Source organism: Budorcas taxicolor, chromosome 3 (genome assembly GCF_023091745.1).
Source record: "Budorcas taxicolor isolate Tak-1 chromosome 3, Takin1.1, whole genome shotgun sequence".
NCBI lineage: Eukaryota > Metazoa > Chordata > Mammalia > Artiodactyla > Bovidae > Budorcas > Budorcas taxicolor.
This window is the reverse complement of record NC_068912.1, coordinates 102,684,001-102,708,603: the sequence shown is the minus strand read 5'-3', so window position 1 is coordinate 102,708,603 and position 24,603 is coordinate 102,684,001. Positions and strand designations below refer to the sequence as shown.

At 57.6% G+C, this 24,603-nt stretch overlaps 1 protein-coding gene and 1 long non-coding RNA gene across 2 annotated transcripts in view; both read left to right on the top strand.

The window, feature by feature from the left end:
* Window positions 1-1,106: 1,106 nt before the first annotated feature.
* LOC128044404 (uncharacterized) lies at window positions 1,107-15,170 on the top strand. Its single transcript, XR_008199098.1, has 3 exons — window positions 1,107-1,146; window positions 7,988-8,064; window positions 15,149-15,170. It is a non-coding gene; the product is annotated as an uncharacterized LOC128044404 (long non-coding RNA).
* A 23-nt stretch (window positions 15,171-15,193) lies between these two features.
* Window positions 15,194-24,603, top strand: part of PTPRF (protein tyrosine phosphatase receptor type F) — a 68,573-nt gene continuing 59,163 nt past the window's right edge. Inside the window, exons 1-3 of the mRNA XM_052637623.1 lie at window positions 15,194-15,284; window positions 23,802-23,947; window positions 24,133-24,274. Coding sequence (XP_052493583.1) covers window positions 15,194-15,284; window positions 23,802-23,947; window positions 24,133-24,274 — 379 coding nt within the window. The remainder of the gene's footprint in view (window positions 15,285-23,801; window positions 23,948-24,132; window positions 24,275-24,603) is intronic.

Here is a 24,603-nt window from a genome sequence, read left to right as displayed (position 1 = left end):
AGGACACTATCAAGTGCTGAACTAAGGGCCAATTCAGGACCTGACTCAGGTCCACAGTTGGCATTGCTGATTTTGGGGTGCTGGCCAGCCTCAGGCTGGGGTTGACATAGGGTCAGAAGAGTAGAGAGTGAGTATGGGGCTGCAGTGGATTTGTGTGGAGCTTCTACAAGGCCAGTCTCATAAATCTTAGGTTCCAAGATTACCACTAGAGGTGAGTCAAGTTAGGGTCTTAAATGGGCCCTCAAATGGACAAGGTCTGAGGTCAGTATTTGTATTAGGGTCCTTTTCCAGGGACTCAATCCTAGTTCACAAAGTGTGTTGGTATTGACCTGGGGCTGGGACTGCAGTATTAGTTTTATGGAAAGGCTTGGGGTTCACAAAAAAGTGCTGGGTAGCTACCATAGCAAAGTAGCGATCGTACTTTAAGGTTCACACAGGGATTGGGGCTCAGCATTGGTACTGGGGTCCATTTAAGGACCAGGGTTGATGCTGGGGTCACGATCAAAGTAGAGGTGATAAAGGGGTTTTAGCCTAAGAATTGGAATTTCAGTTTAATAAAGGGCTTCAGATTAAAATTACTACTCGCGCCAACTTCACGGCAGATTTGGGGGTTTGGACTTACTGTTGAGTTGGGGTGGGTCTGGGCTCAATAGCAGGTTCGGATCTCTACGGAGAGAAAATGGGGTCCTAGAGTAATATCAGGTTCACATTTGGATTGGAAGCCTCTAGTAGGATCCGGACTTCGTATGGAAGTTTGGGTCTGCCCATGCTTATTATTGGGGTTCCGGTTCTGTACTGGGGTCCGGGTCGGTTTACACGCGGGGCTGGGTTGCGGCCTCGGGCCTACGCGGCTCAGCAGCTCTACGAGCGAGAGTGCACGAGGGGAGGGGCGGCGCCGGGGACGCGCACGGCAGGGGCAGGGGCGCGGGCGTGGGCGCGGGCACGCGGCTGGAGCTGGCGCGGGAGCGGCGGAATCGGTGGCGGCGGCGGCAGCAGAGGCGGCGGCTCCAGCTCCGGCTCCGGCTCCAGCTCGGGTGGCGGTGGCGGGAGTGGGATCCGGTGGCGGCGGCGGCGGCAGAAGAGGAGCGGGAGCAGCGGCCCCAGAGGCTTGGGGGGACATGCGGACCGACGGCCCCTGGATAGGCGGTGAGTGACCCCCGGGCCCCCTTCCCGTTCCCTCCGCATCGGTCCCTTCTCCACTCCCCCGCCCTCTCCCCGCGTTCGCAGAGCGGAGCTGGGGGCGGTCCCGGGGGGCTGGGGGCGCCGCTTAGGCCGGGCCGCGCCCCCACCTGCCGCGCCCGCCGCCTCGGCTAAGCGCCCCCACCAAGCCCGGCGGCTCCTCCCCGCGTTACCCCGCGGCAGACGGACCCCCCCACCATCGCCCTGCCGCCGGCTGGCTAGCTCCCTGCCGCCCCTCGCCGCCTTCCCCTTTCTCCGCCTCGCCCCCTCCCTCCCGCCGCACCTGAGCCGCAGCCCGCGCCGCCTCCCCCCGCCCCCCCCCCCCCCCCGCCCCCGCCCAGCGCAAAGTTTCCCTTTTGCGTTGGGGCTCCCCCTCCTGGGTCCCACCTCGTCTGCCCCCACCACCGGCGCGGACACGCTCCGGGGGCGGCCCTCAGCCTCCCACCGCCTCCCCAGCTCCGGGCGGGTCCAGGCCGCGCCCCCACCCCCGCCGCACAGGCGCCCCCTCCCAGCCGGCGGGGGATCCGCAGCCGCCGCGCCCCCGTCTTGCTCGCGGCCCGGGCGCACGTGCCGTCCCGGGGTGCGCGGGGCGCGAGTTTGGAAACCCCCGCCTCCCCAGCCCCCGCACCCAGGTCGCCGGCGCTGGCTGGGGAGGCGCTGGGCCGGGCTGTACCCGCCCCTCCCCGGGTGCAGTGACCCAAAGGCCCTGGGACGACCTGTCCCGTGAGGACGTGTCCACTCGGACCCGCTCCGGAAAGTTCACTCAGTCGCCTCCCGGCGTCCCGTCCCGTGTTGGTGTGCCCCGGTCCTCATCGCTGTGCCCACGATCCTGTCTCGGCTTATTTCTCCTTTTCCCTCCGTGTTTCCGTCTCTCTACGCCCTTCAAAGCCTCTGTATCTCTGTCTCCCCGTGTCGCGGCCTCCCACTTTCAACCCACTCCACCCCCCAAGCAATCCCGGGGTCTCTCTGCTGTCTGCGACTCCCTCCGGGTCTCCCTGCTCTCTTGCTGGCTCGCTGTGCTCTTTCTTCCGGCTCTCTGTGCTCCTTGCCGGATCTCTGTGTTCCTTCTCTTGGGTCTCTCTGTGCTCTTCCCGGCTTTCTGCTCTCTCTTCCCAGGTCTCTCTGCTCCCTCCCCCATCTCTGGGTCTCCCTTCCCGGGTCTCTGTCGGGTCTCTTGGTGTCTCTGTCTCCCACGGACTGGAATCTCTGCTGCCCCTTTGCAGAGACCCAGACCTCCTCCTCGTTCCTCTGGAATGCTGCCCCTCTGGTTCTTCCACCCCAGGGTGGGGGAGGGGCTAGTTTTTCTCCTCTTTTCAACACCCCCCCACCCCCCAGTGCAGGGCCCCCAAGTTGGAACAGGTTGATGGGTGGGTGCCGGGTACCTGTCTGAGCTGTGAAATGGAAAGGAGGCTGCTGGCAGGAGTGGGGGGTAGGGTCCTCTGGATTCCCCTGGGGGCCCCCCGGGGGGTGGGGGGTGGGCAGGCCTGGGAGTCTGGACTGCGGAAGTGTTGGTAGTGAAGACTCCCCTCGGGCTCCCAGAGTGACCTGGTGTGGGATCTGAGCAGAGAATCCGGAGAAGTGCATTGGGGTGAGAGGCCTGGAAAAGGATCCAGGGCTGGTGGTTCCAGGGGGATCCTCAGTGGTGAAGGATCCACTGAGAAGGCAGGAGATCTGCTGAGGGATCCTTTGAGAGGCATATGGCATCCAGTGGGATCCAGAGCAAGGTTCTGTCAGAAAAATCTCAGGAAATTCTGTGCTTGGCTCCTTATTAACTCTCGCTTCAGGGAGCAAGAAAATCCCAGTTGTTCACTGATGGTATGAATGAGCCTAGGGCTTCAGGAAGGAGTAGGTGAGCCTCCCCAAGCACAGCCCCCCAACATCCGCAGCCCCAGCCCAGGCCACACACTCACACCCCCCTGTTTCTACACTCAGCTCACCCTCCCACCCCCACCTCCACTCCATATCCACTTGTCTCCCCAGTGCCCTCTCATTTGCACACTTGGGCCTGCGCAGCAGCCAGAGCTCCAAAATCTGCTGTGTTTGCACGCCCATGTCCCAGCCTGTGTTCTTGCTTACACTCTCACTGCTCCCCTGTGCACAGCCTAGGAAGGGTGTGTGTATACGTGCAGCCTCATGCTTTCTTGTGCAAACATATTCTCATACATTTTTGCTTGCTCAGTTTCCCCTTGTCATTGGAGACATCTCTGTAGTTCTGTTTTCTCCTTGCTCTTCCTCTTCCCTCTTTTCTCCCTTTACAAAGAAAATATTTTTCATATAATTTCTTCTTCTCTCCTTCCTTCTGCAGCTCCTGGCCTCCCCTCTGGTCAGCCTTGTGCACATAGTGAGCATGTGTGTGGTGTCCCGGCTTCTAGGGGAGGAGGCTAGGTTTAGGCTAGTGAAGCCCTTGGGGAGGGGATTTCGGGGAGAGAGGGAGCGTTGCAATAAGAGCAGCCTGGCTGCTTTCCTTGGGAATTGTATTTATGTGCAGCAAAATGCCGGCCTTTGCTCTCTGTGCTCCCTCCAGTCTTGTTCTCGTCAGTCCTGACTGTGGAAGTCCAGTACACTCAGCAGGAGATAGGACCCAGACTGCTTCCTACAGAGGCTGTGACACACGCTACAGCCCCTCCACTTTCCGGTTTGAGACCTTGGGGATCCCGTTCTCCCTGAGTCTCAGTTTCACTCCCTATAAAATGGAAGAGGTCGTCCAACTGTAGCTGGTTGCGAAGGCTGTCGTGGGAATCCCCTGTGTGGCAGTGTATCAGCAGCAGTGGCGATTGCTTCCGGTGTGACTGATACTGCTGTGTGCTTGGACCAAGCTTGCAGCCAGGGCCCTGCCGTTGAGAAGCTCATGGTCCCTGGGGGAATAGGCTGCATCATGAGAATGCAGAGCAATTCAGTAACCTCTTATTGATTGCTGACTCTGTGCCAGACTCTGGGCCGGCACTTTCAGCTGGGCTGCCATGCTTCCTATGGGACTAACTGCTGTGTAGAGAAGGCACCCCCCTTCTTAGAAACTGCTAAGGTTAAGTCCAGCATCAACTTCACCTAAAGCAGCCGCCATTCTGAACTGAGGTTGGAAGATTGGAGGAGTTCACCACAAGTTCAGAGATCAAGATGAGATGAGTCCCAAAGAAGACCAAGAAAATGGGCTATCTGAATTGGGTTTTGAGGGATGAATAGGAGTTTTCCAACTGAAGGAAAGGCACTCCGAGCAGGGAAAAAAAAGTATGTCTAAACACCCAGAGGTCTTATCACTTGTGGCATGTTCGGAAATAGAGCAAATCTAATGCCCTGTTAAGTAACTATGACTTTACTCTGAGAACACAAAAGGGAAACACCAAATAATTAAAGCTTGAATGAGAGGGAGGGGTATGTGGAATGTGCTGTGATCAGATTCATGTTTCCAGAAGAGGATTCTATGGCTGCGGGAAATAAATAGAAATAGGGTACCCAGTGAGGAGAAGGGTGAAGGTAAGTCAGATGAGAGAGAATGGTGGTTTGGTAGCATGGAGCCATTTAGAAGGCACACATTTATTAGGACAGGATGATTTATTGGATATGGGAGTGAGGGAGAGGAAGGGGTCTAGGTTCCTGGGAGTGACTAGATAGGGCTTTCACTGAGCCAGGGACTTGGGGATGAAAGGTGGATTTGGGGAGAGGCAGATAATAAGCTCATGGTTCGACCTGTTGGCCTTTGAGATGCTTGGAGCATTTGAGGGTGGGATGAGGGGGTCTTTTAGGAGGGAGATGTGTGTGAGAATCTGGAGCTCGCGGGAGAAGTCTGAGGAAGGATGGAGAGTTATATGAGAGCGTGTAGAGCTGTGCCCAAGAGAAGACAGCCTCACTGGTAAAAAGTGCAGACACTAGTTTCAAACTGCTGGGTTCAAAACCACTTAATAGCAGTGTGACCTTGAGCAAGTTGCTTAACATCTCTGAATTTGTTTTCCCTTTTGTCACAATGGATATAGCAGAAGTCCATATCTCGTGCAGTGGTTAGAAGATTGAAGTTAATATGCAGAAAGGGCTTAGAATAGGGCCTGGCATCTAGTAAGTATTGTTGTCTCAGTGTTAGCAGTTCTTATCGTAATAATCGTCAAAGGGAGCGGTGCAAACCCACCCGATCAGAATCACAGTGGGAAGGGCTTTTAAAACTCTTTGGGCATTTGCTCATCTAAAGTAGCTGCAATTCTGAGCTTTGGTTCGCAGGCTGGAGAGTGCCTAGCCCTCAGCCCTCAGCCCTTAGCCCTCAGCCCTCATGCCATCCCTGGGATCATGTGTGTTGCTCAGGTGTATCTGACGTTCAGGTGGGCTAGTGTGAGAAGACTTGAGGATGAAGCCCTGGGGAAGAGACGTTGGGAACAGGGGGAAGGGGATTCTGAGAAGGGGCAGCCTCAGCGTGTTGGGTCCCCTGTCTCCCCACCTGCCCTGGCCCTGGGCCTCGGGTGAGGTGTCTGCCTCTGAGGTCCAGATGCACCCAGACTCTGTCCTCAGTGTTCAGATCTGTGAACAGTGGTTTTGGTTTCTTGGCAGTGTTGCAGCTGCTTCCGGGGACTGTTCTGGTGCAGCCGTGGGGGCTGCCTGGGAGCTGCTTAAGAGAAGTGTCTGTGCTCCTCCAGACTTCAGCTTGCTTCTGGTCCTGCTGCCAGGCCGGCTTCCAGACTTGGCAAATGACAGAGAGCCCTGCCAGGGGCCAGCCCTGGCTTGGTGCCAAGGCCTGCTCACCTGATCCTGGTCACAAATGCCAATCTCGCTCCTGAGGCCTTTGTGGGTGCCAGCTGGTGATTCCTAACTTGGGTCCGGTACCAGCCAGGCCCTTTCTGAGTAGCTCTCCCGTTGGTCTCCTGGGTGTGCCTGGCAGCCCTGGTTGATGCTGTGTCTGGGGTGGTTCTGGGAGCTCTGCAGGTGACCCTGACGGGTGATTCTGATCACTCTCTTAGGTTGTTTTGGGCACTGGTGGTTCCAGGTGCTCTTCTAGCTCTTCTGGAATCCTGTTTGTGCTTCATGGTCTTTCCATGTGCAAGGTTCTCTGCCTGCTTTGTCTGTCCTCTGACCCACCTCCAGGCCATTTGGGGCATATCCCCCTCTAACCAGGTGTGGCTCCTGCTCAGCTTAGGTCCAAGCACCAGGCCCAGGGTTCCTGGTGTGGCCTTGGGCATGGTCATAGTGCAGCTGGCTTGGGGGACCCCCCCCCCATTCTCTGCTTCGGGCTCTGCCCCAGGGTCTCTGAGCAACGATGGAGCTGACAGCTTCACGCCTGGCCCCAGTGGGCATCCCCAGACAAACGGGCCTTTGAGTCTGGGACATGGAAGCTGGTTTGTCTGGCCAGACCCACCTGGCAGCCTGTGTGCTGGGAGCAGGGGCCACAGGGAGCTTTGTGGAGAAGCCGGTGGGCTGAGGGCAGGAAGCGTGTGACCATCCCGGGGCCCAGGGCTTTGGGCTCTTGGGGGAGGAGGCAATGGAGGTAGGAAAGGATGTGAGCTTCAGGGTCAGCATGAATGGTCCTGGGCTGGCCAGGCCTGTCTTGGACAGTCAGGATGGGCCTCCGGCCTCAGGACATCCCCTGTGTTGCAGAGGTGGTCAGTCTCAAGTGAGGCTGATTCCCAGGTGCCAGGTGTTGGAGGTTGGCCTTGGGGGCTCCCCGACCCAGTCCTGTGGGTCCGTTTGGGGAGGAGCCAGGGTGGAACTGCTGTGTGGGGCAGGATCCCTGTGTGTGTGGCTGTGTGAGACCGAGGAGAAACGCGTGCAAGGTGCAGCCCAAGTGGCGCGGGCAGCGGGGAGATGGCTGCTGAGCAGTGCGGAGGGGGCTGTGAGAGCTGTGGGCAGGTCAGACCCTTCCCTCAGCCTGGAGGGGACCCACGCCAGAAGGGCGGGACCGGGCCCTGTCACTGTGTGTGTGCCAGTGGAAGAGGCATCCAGGGGCACACCTTCATTTTAGAAATTATAGAGCAGCACAGAGTCAAAAATCAACATTGCTTCTGAAGCTCCTTTGAAGGCTCCATGGATGCTGGTGCAGTTCTCCCCAGGTTGGGCTGTTTTCCGTGAACTCATTCACGCGTCCATCTGCCCAGTCAGCGTATATTGACAGAGCACCTACTATGCGCTGGCCTTCTGCTGGGAGCTGGGGACCTGGAGCTGAGCCGGCATGCACCAAGCTGCTTATGGTTATGACTCAGCGGCCACTCAGCAATTGTGTAAATAAATAAATCATCACATCTGTGGTCACTGCTCTGAGGCAAGGTCCAAGTGTGTAGCCTGGGACATCCTGGAAGGCCTCCCTGAGAAAGTGCCCTTGGCTCTGAGAGCCGAAGGATCACTGGCTAGAACAGGTGGAGAGTGCAGTCCTGGCAGTGGAGCAGGGCACAGGCAAGGCTGAGAGACTGTAAGAATATGGCACGTGGAGGACCAGAAGAGGAAATTGTCAGGCCGGGTGGCTGGCAAGGGAGCACGGCCAGGTGGGGCTGCAGAGGTGGGCGGGCAGAACTGCTGTGCTGGAAGGTCACGCTAAGGAGTTTGGACACAAGTTTTTCTCCTGAGGTCAGGGGCTTGGTCTGTGTTGTTCACGGCTCTATACAGGATGCCTGGCAAAAAGGCTGGCGCATAGTAGGTGCTCAGGAGCCTGGAAGGAGTGAGTGAATGAAGCGAAGAGATGGGCATTTTCACTAAATGGAGATCGTCCTGCTTGAACAGTCCCGTAACCTGCTTTTTCCGCCCTTGCGTAAGCAGCACATTTTGAATGTCTTTCTGTGTCCATACATGCTCTGCTGTGGTGCTGTTCTCAATGTTTCCTCGTCCTTTTCCCTCTTTCCAGGAAGGAGCGGAGGCCCCGGTGCCCTGCCCTCAGTGCTGCTTGTCCAAGAGTGACTGGCGTGAGTGAGCGGAAACCTGGTGAGTGTCCAGCCAGGTAGGGGCACGGAGGGCCAGGCTGGGCAGTTCAGACTTAGACTAAGACTGGTGGAGAGACATGAAAGGATTGTCGCTAGGGGACATGGTGATGCAGGGTGTGTGTGGCAGGGAGGTAATGGAGGCCCGGACAAGGAAGGCAGCAGCGGCGGTGGAGAGGAGGGATCCGAGTGCTATTTAGGGAGGCCGAGTAGACAGGACATGGTGCAGGGTTGAATGTGGGGCAGGAGGCGGGGGCCGGGGGAGGTGTTGCGGATGGCTCTCGAGTCTCTGGCTGGAGTGGGTGGTGGAGGTGGCTGGGGAATGATATACAGCTTGTCAGCTGCTGTAGGTGTGAAATAGACTTCAGGGTAACATTGCAGGACTTCCACCAGGATCTCTGTGCTTCCCATTCACCATGTTTCTATAGAAAAGAGTGTTCCTGTTGACTGTAGGTTGTGGAAGAAAGAGCAGGATCCTCACAAGATCTGGGGCCCATCCTTCCATGTCTCTTTGAAATCGACTTCTCTCTATCTGCTAGAAGCCCAGAGCAGAGTTGCAGGGAATGAAGTTGGAGGGTTTGGTTGCAGTTGAAGTGTGTTGGGCCTTGGATGTCAGACTAAAGACTCTCCTGAGCGCGATATGAAGGCACTGAACATTCTTAATCAGAGAACCTGCATCCGCACATTCATCCGCCCATTTTCCCATTCATGAAACATTATCTGCATGGCTACTGTGGGCTAAAAGCACCAGGCAAAGCTGAGGGCCTTGATCAGATATGCATGTCTGTAAACTGAAGGGAGTGTTGGTTTGTGTGCAGGAGGGGCTGGAAGGGAGTGACCAGAGGCAGGAAGCCCACTGAAGACATGGGTGCTGATGAGATCTTCCTAACATGGTGGTTGTTGAGATGGAGGCAAGACACATTCAAGCGTATTGACCAGCTGCATAGGTGGGATGAGGGAAAGGGAGAATTTGAGAGGCCTGGCTGGCTTGAGTGACTGGTCACGGTGGTGCTCGTCACTGAGCTGGGGACCTGGAGGAGGGGTTAGGGAGGATGGGCTCCGGTTGAGTCTGAGTCCTCTGCAAGTGCCCTGAAGGCAGAGCCCATGACTGTCCTGTTCATCACCCTGCCTTCTGGCTCAGGGCCCAGTAGGCCCCCCTGGACAGTTCTGCATGATAGCCAGTGAAGAGGTCTGTGGAAGAAATGGGTTTGGCGTAGGAAGGGGAGGAAATGAGCATGTATCGGGCATCTGCTGGGGGCCAGGCCCTGTGTGTGGTGAGGTGGGCTTTGGGCGTCTGTAGAAGATGCAGGGGCAAGGCCATGTCACTGGCCTTGGAAAGGCCAGATTGGGAGGGTGGGTATGGGGATACCCATCACCTGTCCATCCACCTGTTATGGGTCTGACCTTCCTGGGAGCCCAGTCTCACCAGAAAAGGGGCCTGAACATGGAGCCCCTCTGTTCTCTGGGGAGGGCACTTGCTGATGGCATATGTGAAGGGCTAGGACTAAGGTGTGCTATGTGGCTGGGCTTCTGGAGGCAAGACTGACTGGGAGGGGGTGGGCAAGATGCCTTGAAATCCAGAGACCTAGGTTCAGCTAATGTAAGAGTCAAGCATACCTGGGGTCTTGGGGCTGGGTCATAGGGACTGGGTTCTGGGGCAGGGGCCAGGGCAGGACCTAGGGGACATCAGGGAACGATCTTGCTGTCCACATTGGGGTTTCTCAGCCTCAGGACTGCATTTTGGACCAGATAATCCTTAATTTTGGGGGGCTGACCCGTTAACTGTAGGATATCCAACAGCACCCCTCGTTTCTTCCTACTATGCCAGTAGCACTTACCCCCTCCCCCATCAGACAATCAGAACTGTCTCTAGACGTTGCCTGATGTCCCATCGTGGGGCAAGATCGCCCTGGATTGAGAAGCGCAGGTCTGTGCCACTTTTTGCTGCCTTCTCTGTGTGTACAAATCTGGAAAACTGAGGAGGGCCACTCAGGGAAGACCCGTACTGTTCGGCCACTGGAACTGAGTTCTGGTGGGTGAGTAGGTGGCTGGGCCAGGGGAAGGCCTTTCTTCCAGTAGAGAGAACAATGAGTGCAGAGGCCTGGAGGCACCACGTTGGTGAACATTAACTGAGGGGAGGCTCCACTCCCCAGAGGAAGGAGGCCAGAGGGCTGGTGGCCTAGGAGTTATATCTAGGAAGGTGCCTCTGCTGGCCCCTTGGTCTCCTGCCCCCAGAGCTAAGCCTCTCCTGGAGCTCGTGCCTCCCCCAGTGACTCTGGGACAGTCTTCGTAGGCTCGCCGTCTGCTCACAGAGGAGCCTGAATTGCTGAGGGCTGCCCGGAGAAGGCAAGGGCACCCCACTCCAGTACTCTTGCCTGGAAAATCCCATGGATGGAGGAGCCTGGTGGGCTGCAGTTCATGGGGTCGAGAAGAGTCAGACACGACTGAGTGACTTCACTTTCACTTTTCACTTTCATGCATTGGAGGAGGAAATGGCAACCCACTCCAGTGTTCTTGCTTGGAGAATCCCAGGGACGGGGGAGCCTGGTGGGCTGCCATCTGTGGGGTCGCACAGAGTCGGACAAGACTGAAGTGACTTAGCAGCAGCAGCCAGGGGGTCAGGGTCCCAGCTTCCTGGGGAAGGGGGGCTGATTCTGGCTGTGCTCCTAGACCCTGACCAAGTAGCTGGAGGAGCAGAGGCGGCCTGCTGCCGGCCGCCTCCTTTCTCGGGGCCGAGGTCACAGCACGGCTGAGACTGATTTATTCCCGTCTTAATCTGGTGGTTGGTTTGGTGAGAGTTGGAAACACGTTGGTTTTCCCTTCCCAAGAGTAACAAGGCCTGTTTCCGCCTCCGCGGCCGCTGCTGCAGTGCCACGCGGTGAAGTGTCCGGGACGTGACAAAAGGGCTCGGTTAGCTGCCCGCCGGTGAGAAGATGAACAGCTCACGGCGCTGCCCGCCCTCACATTCCTCCTGCCCAGGCGCTGGCCTCTCCCCTTGGCCGGCCGCTCCCTGGGGCCCTGCATACCCCTCTTTCTACTAACGTCCATTCTGGGGCCCCAGTCCCCCCTGGGAGCCAGGGTCCTGGCCCAGGGAGGAAGTGGGGAGGAAGCTGTAGGAACAGGTGGTATTTGAAGACTAATTAATATTTGTGAATAATAACACGTGCCCAAGGGAAACAAATCAATCTGTGTTTGCATATTCATGAGGAGGCCTCGGAATGATCCCAGCTGTTCTCCAGCCAGGGAACCCCCCCACGCTCCGCCACCATGGCTGGCGTCACATGGTCTCCCTGGGGCAGCCCCCATTGAGGCCGGCACGGGTGGCTGGCTGCATGGAGGTGGCCTGGCCTGTATACAGGCCTGTCCGAGATGTTTGTGTTCGAATCCTATGGCTTGGTGTGGTTCCTGCTCCTTTCTTTTTCCTCACAGCAGAGATCCCCAGGCTCTTCAATTTCACAAACCAGTACAATTTCCAGAAGGACTTGGAGGCCAGACATGGGGTTAGCCATTTTTATTTTGCCAAAGTGAGGACATTATTAAAAAATAACTGGTATCTGCTATCCCCCATCACTTCCTGTAAGAAAGGACATTTTAACACCAAGGACAAAATTTCAGAATAAAGGACAGTTCTTCCCAAGAAAGGGCAGTTGGCAGCTTTATGCTGATGTAGTGAGGGAAAAGGATATATGAAAACCATTCTGAGTGTAGAAAAATGGCATCCAGTGATACTGTACAATAGCATTCAGTACAGAATTGTTTTCCTGCCCAAGTGTGTCAGTTAGTAGAACCGATGGTCCGCAGTGCAATCCAGAGACGAGCTGAGTGTGCAAGCGCTCAGGCTATGTTTCCATCTCGGCTGTTGAGAGTCCAGACTCACCCAGCCATGGGCAGAAGTGGGCACTCTGCTCTTAGCGCCACTGCACTGAATTCAGAAGGTTCTTAGCCACCCCAGCCAGGCGGGCGTCAGTCTGCCTCCCTACTCCCCTCCTGCCGTCTCCTCCCAGGTGACCCTGAGCACCCTGGGGCTGGGGGCAGGGCCAGTGTCTAGACCCGGGGCCTGGGACTTTGATGGGACTTCAGCGCGGGGCCCTGGAGCTGGGAGCGGCCTGCACCGCCTGACACTGGGGTGGGCTCTGTGCCCAGAGTTGGGGCGGAGGCAGCTTGCTCATACCGGGAGCTGGTGAGGGAGAAGCCCTAGCCGGGACAGCTATGTGCTGGCCAGAGTAATTCCCTGAGAACGTGTCTGTATTTTGTGTCCTCATGTTTCCCCATCACTCTGGGTGTCCCCATGTCCGTGGAACTGCTGGGAGAAGCTGTCTAGGAGGGACTGTCATCTTTTCAACGTCTTCACCTCTGTCTCTCCTCTTTCTGCATCGGAGCAGTGTCCTTGGCACTCCAGACCCAGATACACAGGGCAAGCCAGGAGTCCCCACATCAGGGCCAGTTGTCTTTGTTACAGTGGCAGTGGGCTCACCAGAGGCCCAGTTTCTCTGACACCTATGGGCAGAATCTCATCCAAGAGGATACCACACGATATCTGCTCTGGAGTAGCAGCCCCACGATGGCTGTACTGGGCTTTTCTGGTGACTCAGCAGTAAAGAATCTACTTGCAGTGCTGGAGACTCAGGTTCAGTCCCTGCATCAGGAAGATCCCCTGGAGAAGGAAACGGCAACCCACTCCAGTATTCTAGCCTGGGAAGTCCCGCGGACAGAAGAACCTGGTAGGCTGCAGCCCATGGGGTCAGAGAAGAATCAGACATGACCAAGTGACGCTGTGGCTGTGCTGGGGGCTGACACCCCCTGATACTGATAACTGGTGTTATTTCTCTGAGATAATGTACCTCGGTAATGTCCATCGGGCAGCTGTGCACCCATGATGTCTGTCCACACTCACGTGGCATCTGGCCGGGATGGCTACACCTCCATGATGTCTCTGCCTGGGAGATGAACTGCTGCGCTTACTATGCCAAGGCAGCTACAGGGGACTGTGGCTCAGTGGCCGTTATACCGGGGAGTTACACTCCATGACGGCTGTGCTGTGCTGAACCTCCACAGTGTCACCCCTGCATCCATGCCAGAGAGATCTGTGTGTCTGCACGGGTGCTGGAGGGGGACAGGTTCACACCTGGACGGCTTGTACAATACCTGGGAGGGAAACCTCTGTGAATGTCGTGTTGTTGCACCCCATGGTGTCTGCACTGGTCTCCTCTGCCCCTGTCCTGTGGTGCAGCATGCCACTGATGCGTGCATCAAGGATGCAGGATGGTGTTATCAAGGGCCCACACCCCCTGACAGCCCGGCCCGGCAGTTCAGCACCTGGTGTCTGCTGGGAGGTTGGACTCTGTCACTGGTCACCGTGCGGCATGACAGTGCCATGGGGACCACGCCCGGACAGGCAGGGCCCTAGTGATGCGTGACCTCCATCCCAACTTGGCCATACAAAGCATCGTGGTGGGGACGCCCTCTCTCCTGGTCTCAGCTACCTGAACTCTGATCATTGAGCAGGACCCCAGGTTCGGGGTAAATGGGGCTGGATGCCCACGAGGCTGCTTCAGTGCTCTTGCTTTTCCTGCTCAGTCCATCTCAGACTTTCGGTACGATCTTGGGACAAGAGACAGTCCCCCCTTCCCCTTTGTGGTCAGCCCCTACCTCATTGAGCAGTTCTCCTGCTTTGTCCCAGCACCTGTGCTCACTTTCTGCCCTCTGCTCTTCGGAACTTTGTCCCGGTTGAGACTGGGGTCCAAGTTCCAGGGCAGAGCAGAGCCATCTTTGAGTCCTGTCTCTCCCTGTTCCCAGCCCTGTCACCTCCTTGCAGAGTCTCTCACCCTGTGGGTCAGCTGGGTCTGGTCCCTTCTCCCAGCCAAGTCTGTAGGAGCCGCCGTGGAGCCCTGAGGTGTGTCCACCATCACTCTGTGCCCTGTTGTGTCCCCAGGGCATTAATGAGGGACTTTGTACACCAGCCCCTGTCCCAGAGCAAGGTGTGAGTTGAGCTGGTGGGCACTGGAGCAGATCTCCTGAAGCCCCCTGAATGGGAGCCGTGGGAGAGAGACCCTCAGGAGCTCGCCATCAGGGCTGGGGAGTGATAGCGTTGTGTCTGTACTGTCTAGTGTGACCATGCTGAGCGCTCTGCGTAGGGGCCAGATAGGGTGTGTGTGGAGAGGGAAAGAGCACGCTCAACCGAGGAGCCCTGTAAGCAAAGGTCTGGAGGCATTCAGACCATCCCGTATGGTCTTCCCCTGCCTGGGTTCCTGGCTCAGCCCGGAGGGCAGTTGTGAGCGAGTCGCCATCTGGAGCTTGCACCCCGTCAGTTGATCTGCTCTGGGCCACTGGGGTAGGGCAGAGGAGGTGTGGGGTTGACTCTCAGGGTCCAGCACCCCCAGTCCTGGCCACTAGGGTCTCCCTGTGATTTTCCTGTAGAGAAGGCTGGTGCCATGGGAATTGGGTAGGATGAGGGTGGCCAGGCAGGGCGGCTGCAACTCGTCCAGAGCGCGTCCTGGCGAGCCCAGACGGGTTGCGGCTTTGGCTCCCAGCCTCTGATACCTGGATCCTGTCTGTAGCCGCCAGGGCTGTGCTCTGAGGCCTGTGCCCAGCATATAGGCTCTGCTGGGCAGAGGAGGGGCAACAGGAGGCCTCAGAACTCTGGAGTTCCTGGCCTCTGTGGGTCTGCTAACTGCTCTGTCTCGGTCTCCGTCTCCCTCTGTGTGTCTGTGTCTCTTGGACGCCGTTTCCCTGTCCCAGTCCCCTTATGGAGGCGTGTTGCAAACTCTAGGTCCGGAATGGAACATCCCTGTACATCCTCTGCTCTCAGAAGCCCCTGCCCCCTACTCAGGTTTAGAGGATGAGCTGAGGGCGTCTTGTACTCTCCCTGCAAATGACTGGTGGGTTATCCTTGGGGTCTCCAGGGAATCGGTGAGGAGTCTGGGTTTGCACAAGATTTGGAAGGTCTAGATGGTCACTGCACACTCCAGAGTGGGGGTGTCTGTCGAACTAGGTGGTCTTGGTGGTAAGTGGGGGCCAGGAGGTGGCGGGTGGACAGTGGGACATGGATGGATACCAGCCAGTTAACTCTGCCCTTCCCTCCGTCACAGGTTGATTGTCCCAGGCTGTGGCTGGCCGCGGTGCTAGAGCCCCGGATGACCCCTGAGCCAGCCCCAGGGAGGACGATGGTGCCCCTCGTCCCTGCACTTGTGATGCTTGGTTTGGTGGCAGGTGCCCATGGTGACAGTAAGTCTGGCCCCTCAAGGTGTGGGGCCTCCCAGATGGAAAGGATGCATTCTTCCTAGTAGGACTCCGGGAGGGGGGATGGGATCAGTCACCAGGAGAGACCGATGGCTAATACACCTCCAGACCTTCTGTCCCAGAGAGGCCTCCCCCTTGGAGCACCCGCCTCCAAGGAGCACCCTGTGGAATACCCACCTGTCTCTTACGGTGCTGCAGGGTGGGGCGTGTGTGAGTGTGACCCTGTTTATGGGCTGAAGGTGAGACGTGCCCAGGATTTGTGTGGTCACAGACGATGTGCTCAGGCGGGTACTGTGTCCACTGCTGTGGACCTGTGCAGAAGGCACAGTGTGGGTTGCATCAGGGGATGGTGTGGGAATCTGGGGGCCACATACAAGAAACGTGTGTGGATGTGTGAATGGGACACCAGGTGTGTGCACAGGTCCAGGGAAGGGTGAGAAGGCAGCCTCCATAGCCGTTCCCGTGGTCTAGGCCCTTGTAGACACTGAGCCCTTCCTTCCCTTCCCTGCATCAAGGCAGAGGGGCCTCCCCTCCCCCAGCCCCTCAGCCCTTAGAGTGGGGGAAGATTGCACTTGGCCACAGGAAGCTGGGCTCCAGCGCCCCTCCTTGTGTGTTGGGGGAGGTGGGATTGTCCCCTGCCCAGATCCAACTCGGAACTTTGGTCCCTTTCCTGCCGCCCTTCCCCCTGCCTGGCACTACAAGACTGGCCGCAGCCCGCCCCATCACCATGGTTACCACTGCTTGGTTACTGGTGGGAGGCGGGGCACAGGGCAGATTTAGCCAATCTGCACACGGAGGAGGAGGGGCGAGGTCGGAGCCAAGGTCCCCGGGGAACGAGGCTGTTCCCATCCTGTCCGGAGCCCAGAGCTGGCCCAGGGCCAACCTGGGGGTCAGCCCGGGGGTCAGCAGGCCATAGGTTCCCCCCACCCCCTCTCCCAAGTATCTGGATGCAGAGCTCTCTCCTTGCCCCACCCAAGCCCTTTCTCCTAAGGGCTCATTAATTATTCAGGACCAGACCCTGGAGGGGGTGGAACTGGAGAGCTCCGCCCTTTGTCCTCCAGGCTGAGCTGGGTGGGGCTCCTAGGGCAAGGGGGAGACAGGGTATTCCTCTTGGGGTGCGGGGCGTGGGGTAATGAGAGCCTTAAGGTGCTGGTGATTAGAGGGCCAGGCTAGCTGGAGCAGGGCAGGGTGGGGGGTGCTGGAGAGAGCTGGAGCCTGCAGGGACAGCCCGGGGCAGAAGTCACTGGGTGTGACTCTGAGATGGCACGGAGGCCAGGGCTCATCAGAGTCAGCCCCTGGACACTGACTTGCTGGCCTCACTCCCCGACCCTCACTCTGGACACTCTTAGGGCCTTCAAATGGGAGCTTGAGAGTAGAAGGAGGACCACTCTGCTGGCTGTCAGAGATAATACACCTGGGAGCGAAACTGCCTCCTCTCCTGCTCAGACCCAACATGCTGGAACCTGTACCCACACCCTCATCCCCCCAGACCTGCCCATCTTTCTGTGTTCTCTCTCCTGTGAATGGCTTTCCCACCCACCCAGCCACCCAAGTGAGAAACCTGGGCCTCCTCCCACTCTCATACCCACATCTAATCCATCACCAGGTTCTGCTGTTTCTCCCTCCTGAATGTTTTTGGAATGCATCCACCTCTCCCTCCACGGCCTCATCCAAGCCAGGCTCAGCGCTCTCTGGGGCTTTTGCAGGCCACAACCTCCTGGTGGCTTCCTGTCTCTGTTCCATGGTGGGAGTCATGGTGCAAAATGAAAACCTGACCACGTTGTCTCTCAGTTGAAAATCCCTCGCTCTCTGTTGCCTTTCAGTTGGAGCCTTGGGGTCCAGGCCCTGCGTCTTTGAGCCTCTGCCAGCCTCATCCTTCACCTACCCCATCCTTCACCACCCCACCCCCCGTGCTGACTTCTCAGTTGCTCCCGTGCTCTCCTGTTTCCTCTGATAGAAACCCTCTTCCCCGTCCCCTTCCCCTGACGATTTCCACTCACCTGGAACCATCACCTCCTCCAGGAGCCTTGGTCATGTGCTGTTCCCCTGGGCACATGTGACTCTGTGTCAGGTCTGCAAGTCCCAGGGGGTCAGACCATTGTCCAGCTCAGGGCCTGGAGTTTGGTAGATGAGTCATTGAATTGGAAGGGTGGGGTCAGGCCTGAACCCCTAGTAGGAGCAGAGTGGAACAGAGCAGAGTCTAAGAACCTCCATGCTGGTCTCTTAAGGACCAGAGCCCAAAGACCATGGTCTTGAAGGTAGGAACCAGCTGGAGATGCCAAAACAGGTGAGTTGGGTTCTGCTCATAGGCAGAGAGCGGAAGAGGGGCCTGGGCTTAGGCTGTGATGGCCTGACCCCAGGAGGCACAGACGTTTGGATTTGTCCCTGCCCCCACACCTTGGCCAGCCTTAGGTTGGGCCTGGGAGACTTCTAGCCAGGGCAAGCAGGCAGCGTGGACAGAGCTGCTGCAAAAGGTAGGGCGGGCGCCCCAGAGAATTGATGACCGGAGCAGTGGAGCGCGGAGCGGACCAGTGTGTTTCTATGGGCCTCTTAACGAGACACATGAATGGGGGCCCTGGCCTCTGAGGGAAGTGCAGGGAAGAGGGGCAGAGAGGCAGCTGCCAAGAGTTAGCCCAGAGGCCTTGAGTCAATGCCGAGTCAGCTCTGGCGGGGACCTGGGCATGGGGCGCGGGGACTCCCCCAGCTGGGGCTTGTGTTTCTGAAGAGGGCAGCTTGTGGGCGCAGAGGTGGTCCTGAGCAGGAAGAGGTTTCTGCTGATCTGCTGTGTGCTTGTCAGGTGCTCAGTGGGAAGAATCCACACAGGCCTGCATCTGGAACCTGCGGTGGGGTTACTACAGCGTGCGCTGCGCTGGGGGCGGTGCTGGCACCCCCAGAGGTAGTGACCTAAGCGTCGTGGGAGGGGGTAGGAGGCTTCCTGGAAAACCGGGGCCCTGAAGGGTGAGTGGGCTTTTGCTAAAGGTTGGGCGGGGGGGGGCTGTTGCCTAATGAGATGAGACAGGGGAAGACGCAGGAACGGGCTTCTCCCTGGAGCCCATGAAAGGACCACCGTGAGGACCATCTCCCTTTTGTTCCCGGACAGCATAGGGCAGACCCGTTACTTGAAATCATAGGAGCCCAGAGCAGGATGTGGAGAAGGCAAAGGCCACCTACTCCAGTACTCTTGCCTGGAAAATCCCATGGACGGAGGAGCCTGATGGGCTGCGGTCCATGGGGTCGTGAAGAGTCGGACACAACTGAGCGACTTCACTTTCACGCATTGGAGAAGGAAATGGCAACCCACTCCAGTGTTCTTGCCTGGAGAATCCCAGGGATGGGGGAGCCTGGTGGGCTGCCATCTATGGGGTCGCACAGAGTCGACACGACTGAAGCGACTCAGCAGCAGCAGAGCAGAATGCCTAAAGGCTAGAAGTATAGGTGGGTAGGTAAAGTCCTAAGTAACTGGGGATGTATCTGTCATCGCAGCCGCGACCCGGCCCATGGAGCTGGAACGGGCCAGGCAGCGTGCTTGCTGCACGTGGTTCAGCGGTGCCTTCCCCACCCCACCACCCCATCCTTGGGGCGGCCAGACCTGGTGGCCCGTCTAGACTCTGCCCTTGGTGGAACTTCCGGCAGGTTGCTTTCCCTCTCAGGGACTGTTTTCCTATTGCACAATGAGAATAGTCACTTCTACCTGGAAAGGTTAACTGAGGTCACATGTTCAAGGCATCTGACACTTCATACGTGCTCCCTCCATCCCAGGCCATGACCTGGAGCTTGCTGTGTGTCCCCTGGGAGCCCAGGGTTGTCTCTGAGCGAACGAAGTGGTCACAGGAGCCAGCGTTAATGAGTCCCCAGCTCATTAGGCTGTTCAGGGCCGGGGAAACCCGCCTCCCTGCCCTCCCTTACAGCCCCTGGCTGCTGCGTTGTCTGTGTGCCTGTGTACAAGGGGCGGCAGGGAAGGTACAAAATAGCAGTCATCTCCCTGGGGAGTAGCCTTAGGCAGCTCAGTTTGGCTGGGCCCTGGGACCATGGCCCCCCAGGGCAGCCCACTTGTTTCTTCTCCTAGGCTACTCCCTCCCGCTTGGCATGGGCTCAGCTACCTGAGAGTGTCCGGGGCATATGCCCCTGGGAGTTGCTGCCCAAAGGCCTGTGCAGCCGTGACTTCCATGTGGTCAGGGAGGGGTGGGTATGGAGGGGAGGTGGCCTTCAGGCATGTGTCCTTGGAAGTTCTGTTCAGACCCTCCCTGGACGCCAGCTCTGGTCAGTACTGGGCAGAGTGGTTGAGTCACTGAGGGTACCTGCCTGCCTGGCGACCTGACCAGTGACTGTAGCCCAAAGGCTGAGGGGCGCAGAGCAGGCTCTCATAGGCTTTAGAGTAGGGTGCATGAGAGGGGCTGGGCACATGCACAGGCAAGGGGGGTGCCCATGGACTTGGGTGGGATGGCATCACCACAGGACCTGAGCTGTGTCCCGCACAGTGCTTGGCCCGTGGCAGGGACTTTTTTTTGTTTTTGTTTTGAAAGAGTTGAGAAAGGTGAGCCTGGAGAGGGTAGCAGGAGTGAGTGTGGGAAAGGCAGCGGGGAGACAGAATTTGTGCCCCCAGAAGTCCAGCTGGTGAAAGAGGCGAGGGCTTGGCAGAGCTGTGGGATGAGAGGTGCCCTCCTGTGGGGGTGAGTGGGCTGAGAGAAGTGAGGGTCTGGTCTGATGAAGGGGAGAGACCTGCCCCCTGGACTGCCCCGGGTTTGCACACTGCCAGTCTTTGCCAGGGCCTGGTGGGTGGGTGGGCTGGGCAGGGCCCTGGCCCCTCTCCAGCCTTCCCGGGAGGTTCCGCCTCCTCGACAGCCCCAGGCCTTGGGCACCTTCCAGCCTCCACTGTATTCAGGCCTTTCCCTTTCTCTCGTGACCTGTACCTGGCTGCCTCCCCAGCTCCCGGTTCTTTGTTTGGCAAAGAGGCCCCACCCCCAGGCACACTCACCCAGCCGTCTGGTTCAGCAGGTTCCAGCCTCTGGTTTCTGCAGCTGGCAGGTTGAGGCAGGAACCAGGGGGGTTCCACCCCGGGCTGCTCTCCCCAGCAGGTGTTGAGGGCTCCCCAGTGTGGTGTGTGAGGGGCCCGAGGCCTCCATCCTCCTCCTCAGGCCTTCCCTCATGGTCATCAGGTCAACTCCCGTGTGCCCCCCACTGCCCTGTGCCAGGAATGGGGTTGGCGCTGGGACAGGGAGGGAATCAAGGCAGGCAGGTTTCTGCCCTGCCCAGGGTTATTGTTCTCTGTCGGGAAGCAGCCATGAATCAAATACTCCTCCACAATGTGGAAAAAGTAATAACCTCACACGTGTACATAACAAACCGTGAGCAAAAGCAGTAACCTCACACGGGACATAACAAACCATGAGCACGGCTATGAGGCAGAGGGGGGTCACCAGAGGGCCCCAAACACAGACCACGCCAGTCGAGCTGGGGGCGACAGCAGAGGGGCAAGGAAGGCTTTCTGAGGAAATGACGTCCAAACTGAGATCAGAAAGGTGGACAGGAGACAGTGGGTAAAGAGGTGGTCTAAGAGGTTTGTGGCAGGAGGAACAGCTTATGCAAAGGCCCTGAGGTGCAGGATGAGCATCGCTCATCCAGAGGATGGGAAGCCAGGGCTCTGGGGGGTGTGAAGGGCTGGGGTCAGACCTGGCAGGGCTCTACCCACCACGACAGGAGTTTAAGTCTTGTTTCAGAAGCCATGGGAGGCTTCTAGAGGGTTTTGATCAGGAAAGAGGCTGCCACTTCGCTCCTGAATAGACACTAGGCTGGAGAGGACAAGGCTGGAGGCAGGGATGCAGCTGGTTAGGTTGGCGCAGTGTCCAGTCGAGGGAAGGTGTTGTCTGGACTAAGGTGGTGGCAGAGCAGGAGAGGGGAGCTGCAGTCTGGAGGTGTGGGGAGGGGTGTTCAGTATGCAGAGGGGTGGGTAGGAGACTCTTCCCCACCCCCGAATGTGGGAGGAGGGGTCCTATTTGAGAAGACCTGACTGAAAGGACCAGCGTACAAAGATAGGCTCTGCAGACCGGGAGTGTCCGGAGCCTCCAGAGGGCAGTCGGGGCAAGAATGAGGCAACCTGAGGCTCTCTGAACCTTTCTGGTGTCCCTGTGCCACTCTGGCCCCCAGCAGGTTTGCGTGTTACCCCAACAGCGCTGCCCTCGACCCCCTCTGGGTACTCCCAAGTGCAAGTCAGGTAGGTCCCCAAGTCTCCCTCCTCCAGGGAAGCCCTGAGCTGTGCTTAGGGTTTGGAATGCTGGCTCAAATCCTGGCTTTACACCAGATCAGTGTTGATCTGGATGTTGTTTGACCTTCTGAGCCTCCATTTCCCCATCTCTAAAATGGGGATGATAATACTACTGGTGCTAAAGAGGGTGATAGCTGCCCACAGGCGAAGTCCAGCTGTGGGAGCAACCTACAGACATCACGTTTTGTCTGCACAGACCCCTGCCTCTAGCACTTTCTAGCAGATGAGGCTCAGAGATAGTTAGTGACCTTTCTTAATAATTACACAACCCATTACACAAAACCTCCAGAGCCCACTGGACCCTGGGGCACCGGGTAAGATGGACCCCTCCCTGCTCCCTGCAAGGCTGAGCCCTCCCAGCTCTGCACTGCAGCTGTCACTCCTGAGCCTAGTGGTTGGTCCCCAAACCCTCCCGTCCTCAGAGACACTGTTCCATCTGTTGTCCCTCTTCTCTGTACTGGATCAGCACCTTCTCTCCCTGCTGGCTCCTTCCCATCAGCATTTAAATACCATCTTTTGGGCTTCCCTGGTGGCTCAGTGGTAAAGAATCTGCCTGCCTATGAAGGAGACCCAGGTTCAATCTCTGATCCGAGAAGATCCCACATGCCGCAGAGCAACCGAGCCCATGCACCACAGCTGTTGAGCCTGCGCCCTAGAGCCCGCGAGCCTCGACTGCTGAAGTCCGCTCGCCCTAGAGCCCATGCCCTACAGTGAGGGAAGCCGCCACAGGAGAAGCCCACGCGCCACCGCTGGAGAGTAGGCCCCGCTCTCTGCAGCTAGGGAAAAGCCTGAGCGGCAGTGAAGACCCAGCACCGCCAATAAATACAACTATTTTTTGAAAGTACTGTCACACCTTAGGAAAGAAAGAAACGAGAATGTAAAAACCTCTCTCCAGTCTTCATCGCCTCCAAGTGCCATCTTTTCTTTCTCTTCCCCATCACAGCCAGTCTCCTTTAAACGGTCACTGTTCTCTGCTCTCCACTTCTTCACCCCCAACTTACTCCTCAGTTCTTTGGTCTGGCTTTGGCCCCTGCCACCCCCCTGACTCTGCTCATGACAAAGCTTCCAACTACACCAAGGTGAACTGTTTCTGCCAAGTGTTTTGGAGTCAAACAGGCTTGAACTCAAATCTCAGATGTGCTGCTCATTGGCTGTGTGACCTTGAGCTAGAGACTTGACCTCTCTGTGCCTCTAAACTGGGGACAACAAGCAGTGGAGGACTAAATGAGATAAAGTACCGGGTACAGAGTGGGACTGTCATCATTGCACAAACATGTTTTTGTGCCAGAGCCCAGGCCAGGCCTGGCCTCATCAGCACCGAGCAGGTGGTCTAAAAGGTCACTTCTCACGGTATCAGCCTTCCTGAAGCTGCTCATTGGCCTGATTAATAGGAAATGGATCCGCTGTCGGGATTAACGAGGCGTTGCTACATCTTAATGAAGGCTGGGTTTCCCGCATCTCATGACCCTGGGTGGTGGGATTCCATGTTGACCCTGTTGTATATCAGAGGAGCATGGGTGGGCGTGACCATACAGTGTCCAAGCCCATTCCCTTCTCCCCCTCCGGCTGCTTCTCAGTGGAACTTTGGGGAGACGTCCAGGCTGTCAGAAGGCAATCACCCAGTCAGTGGGAGCTGGGTGGGGAGGGTAGATTTACAGGAAAGCATTCACCTGGGAAGACATCCAGAGATAGGGTGTCTCTGGATTAGGAGGTGGAATGTCTAGGCCTCCGGGACTGATGGTGCGTGGGGGCCGGGGAGAGGAGGAGTCGTGGTTTCTGGCTTGAGCCTTGGGGTAGGTAGGTGGTGGTACCATCCCCTGGGTGGAGAGCAGTCATGTCTTCGAGAGAGGCTGGGCCGCTCCCAGCAGCTCTCAGCATGCCTTTGTCCTGGAGCTTGGAATTGTTGGGGGGATGGGAGACAGATGAGTGTAGCAGTTAAAGTACAGGCTCAGTTGCCTGGGCTCAAACCTTGGCTCTGCCACTAAGCGGCTGTCGTGTTGGGCAGATCCCATCACCTCCGTGTACCTTGAGTTCTGTGTAAGCAAAAATGAAACCCACCTGAGTTGCTCCCAGCTCTTTGAAGAGCGCCTGACACATAAGAAGCACTGCGTAAGGGCTGGGCATCACTACCATTGTCTCCTTTATAGACCTTTCTTCCCCTCCCCCACGCCTGCCCGCTGTAACACAGGCCATGTCTGCAGTGACCATCCCATGGTGACTTGACGTTCCTCTCTCTCCAGGCAAACCTGTCTTCGTCAAGGTCCCCGAGGACCAGACTGGATTGTCAGGAGGGGTGGCCTCCTTCGTGTGCCAAGCCACGGGGGAACCCAAGCCGCGCATCACATGGATGAAGAAGGGGAAGAAAGTCAGCTCCCAGCGCTTTGAGGTACAGCCTCATGTGGGAAGGGGCAGGCAGGGCTCTGGGTCTGCCTGTTTTGAGGTCTGGTCCTATATCACCTCCTCTTGATCTCCCTTCCTGGGGGCTTTTTCTCGGGAAGAGAAAGGCTGAACCTGAGCAGGCCCTGGTGTCTGTCCCGAGCAGGCTGTGACCGAGTGTCTCTCCTCCGGCAGGTCATTGAGTTTGATGACGGGGCAGGGTCTGTGCTGCGGATCCAGCCGCTGAGGGTGCAGCGAGACGAAGCCATCTATGAGTGCACGGCCACCAACAGTCTGGGGGAGATCAACACCAGTGCCAAGCTCTCAGTGCTCGAAGGTACGTGCTGGAAAGGGATGCGGCATCGGGGATTGGGGAGACTCATGTAGGGGATGAGCCAGCCAGCCGGCCCCGGCCCCACCGTGGACTGCGGCGTGTTTGGAGGAGAGAACTGGCCATCCTGGGGTCGGAGAAGGTCAGCGGTGGACAGCGATGATCGCTGGGTTTTTGGCATATGCGTGGTGTCTTTGTGTTGTGCTGAGCCAGGGTGTTGCTTGGCTGGGGTCTGGGGCCTGACCTGAGGTGTGAGGCGGTAGCTATGTATCACTTGGGGTACATGATTCGTGGGAGTGAATGTGATTTTCTTGTGGAACCTGGTGAGGGAGGGG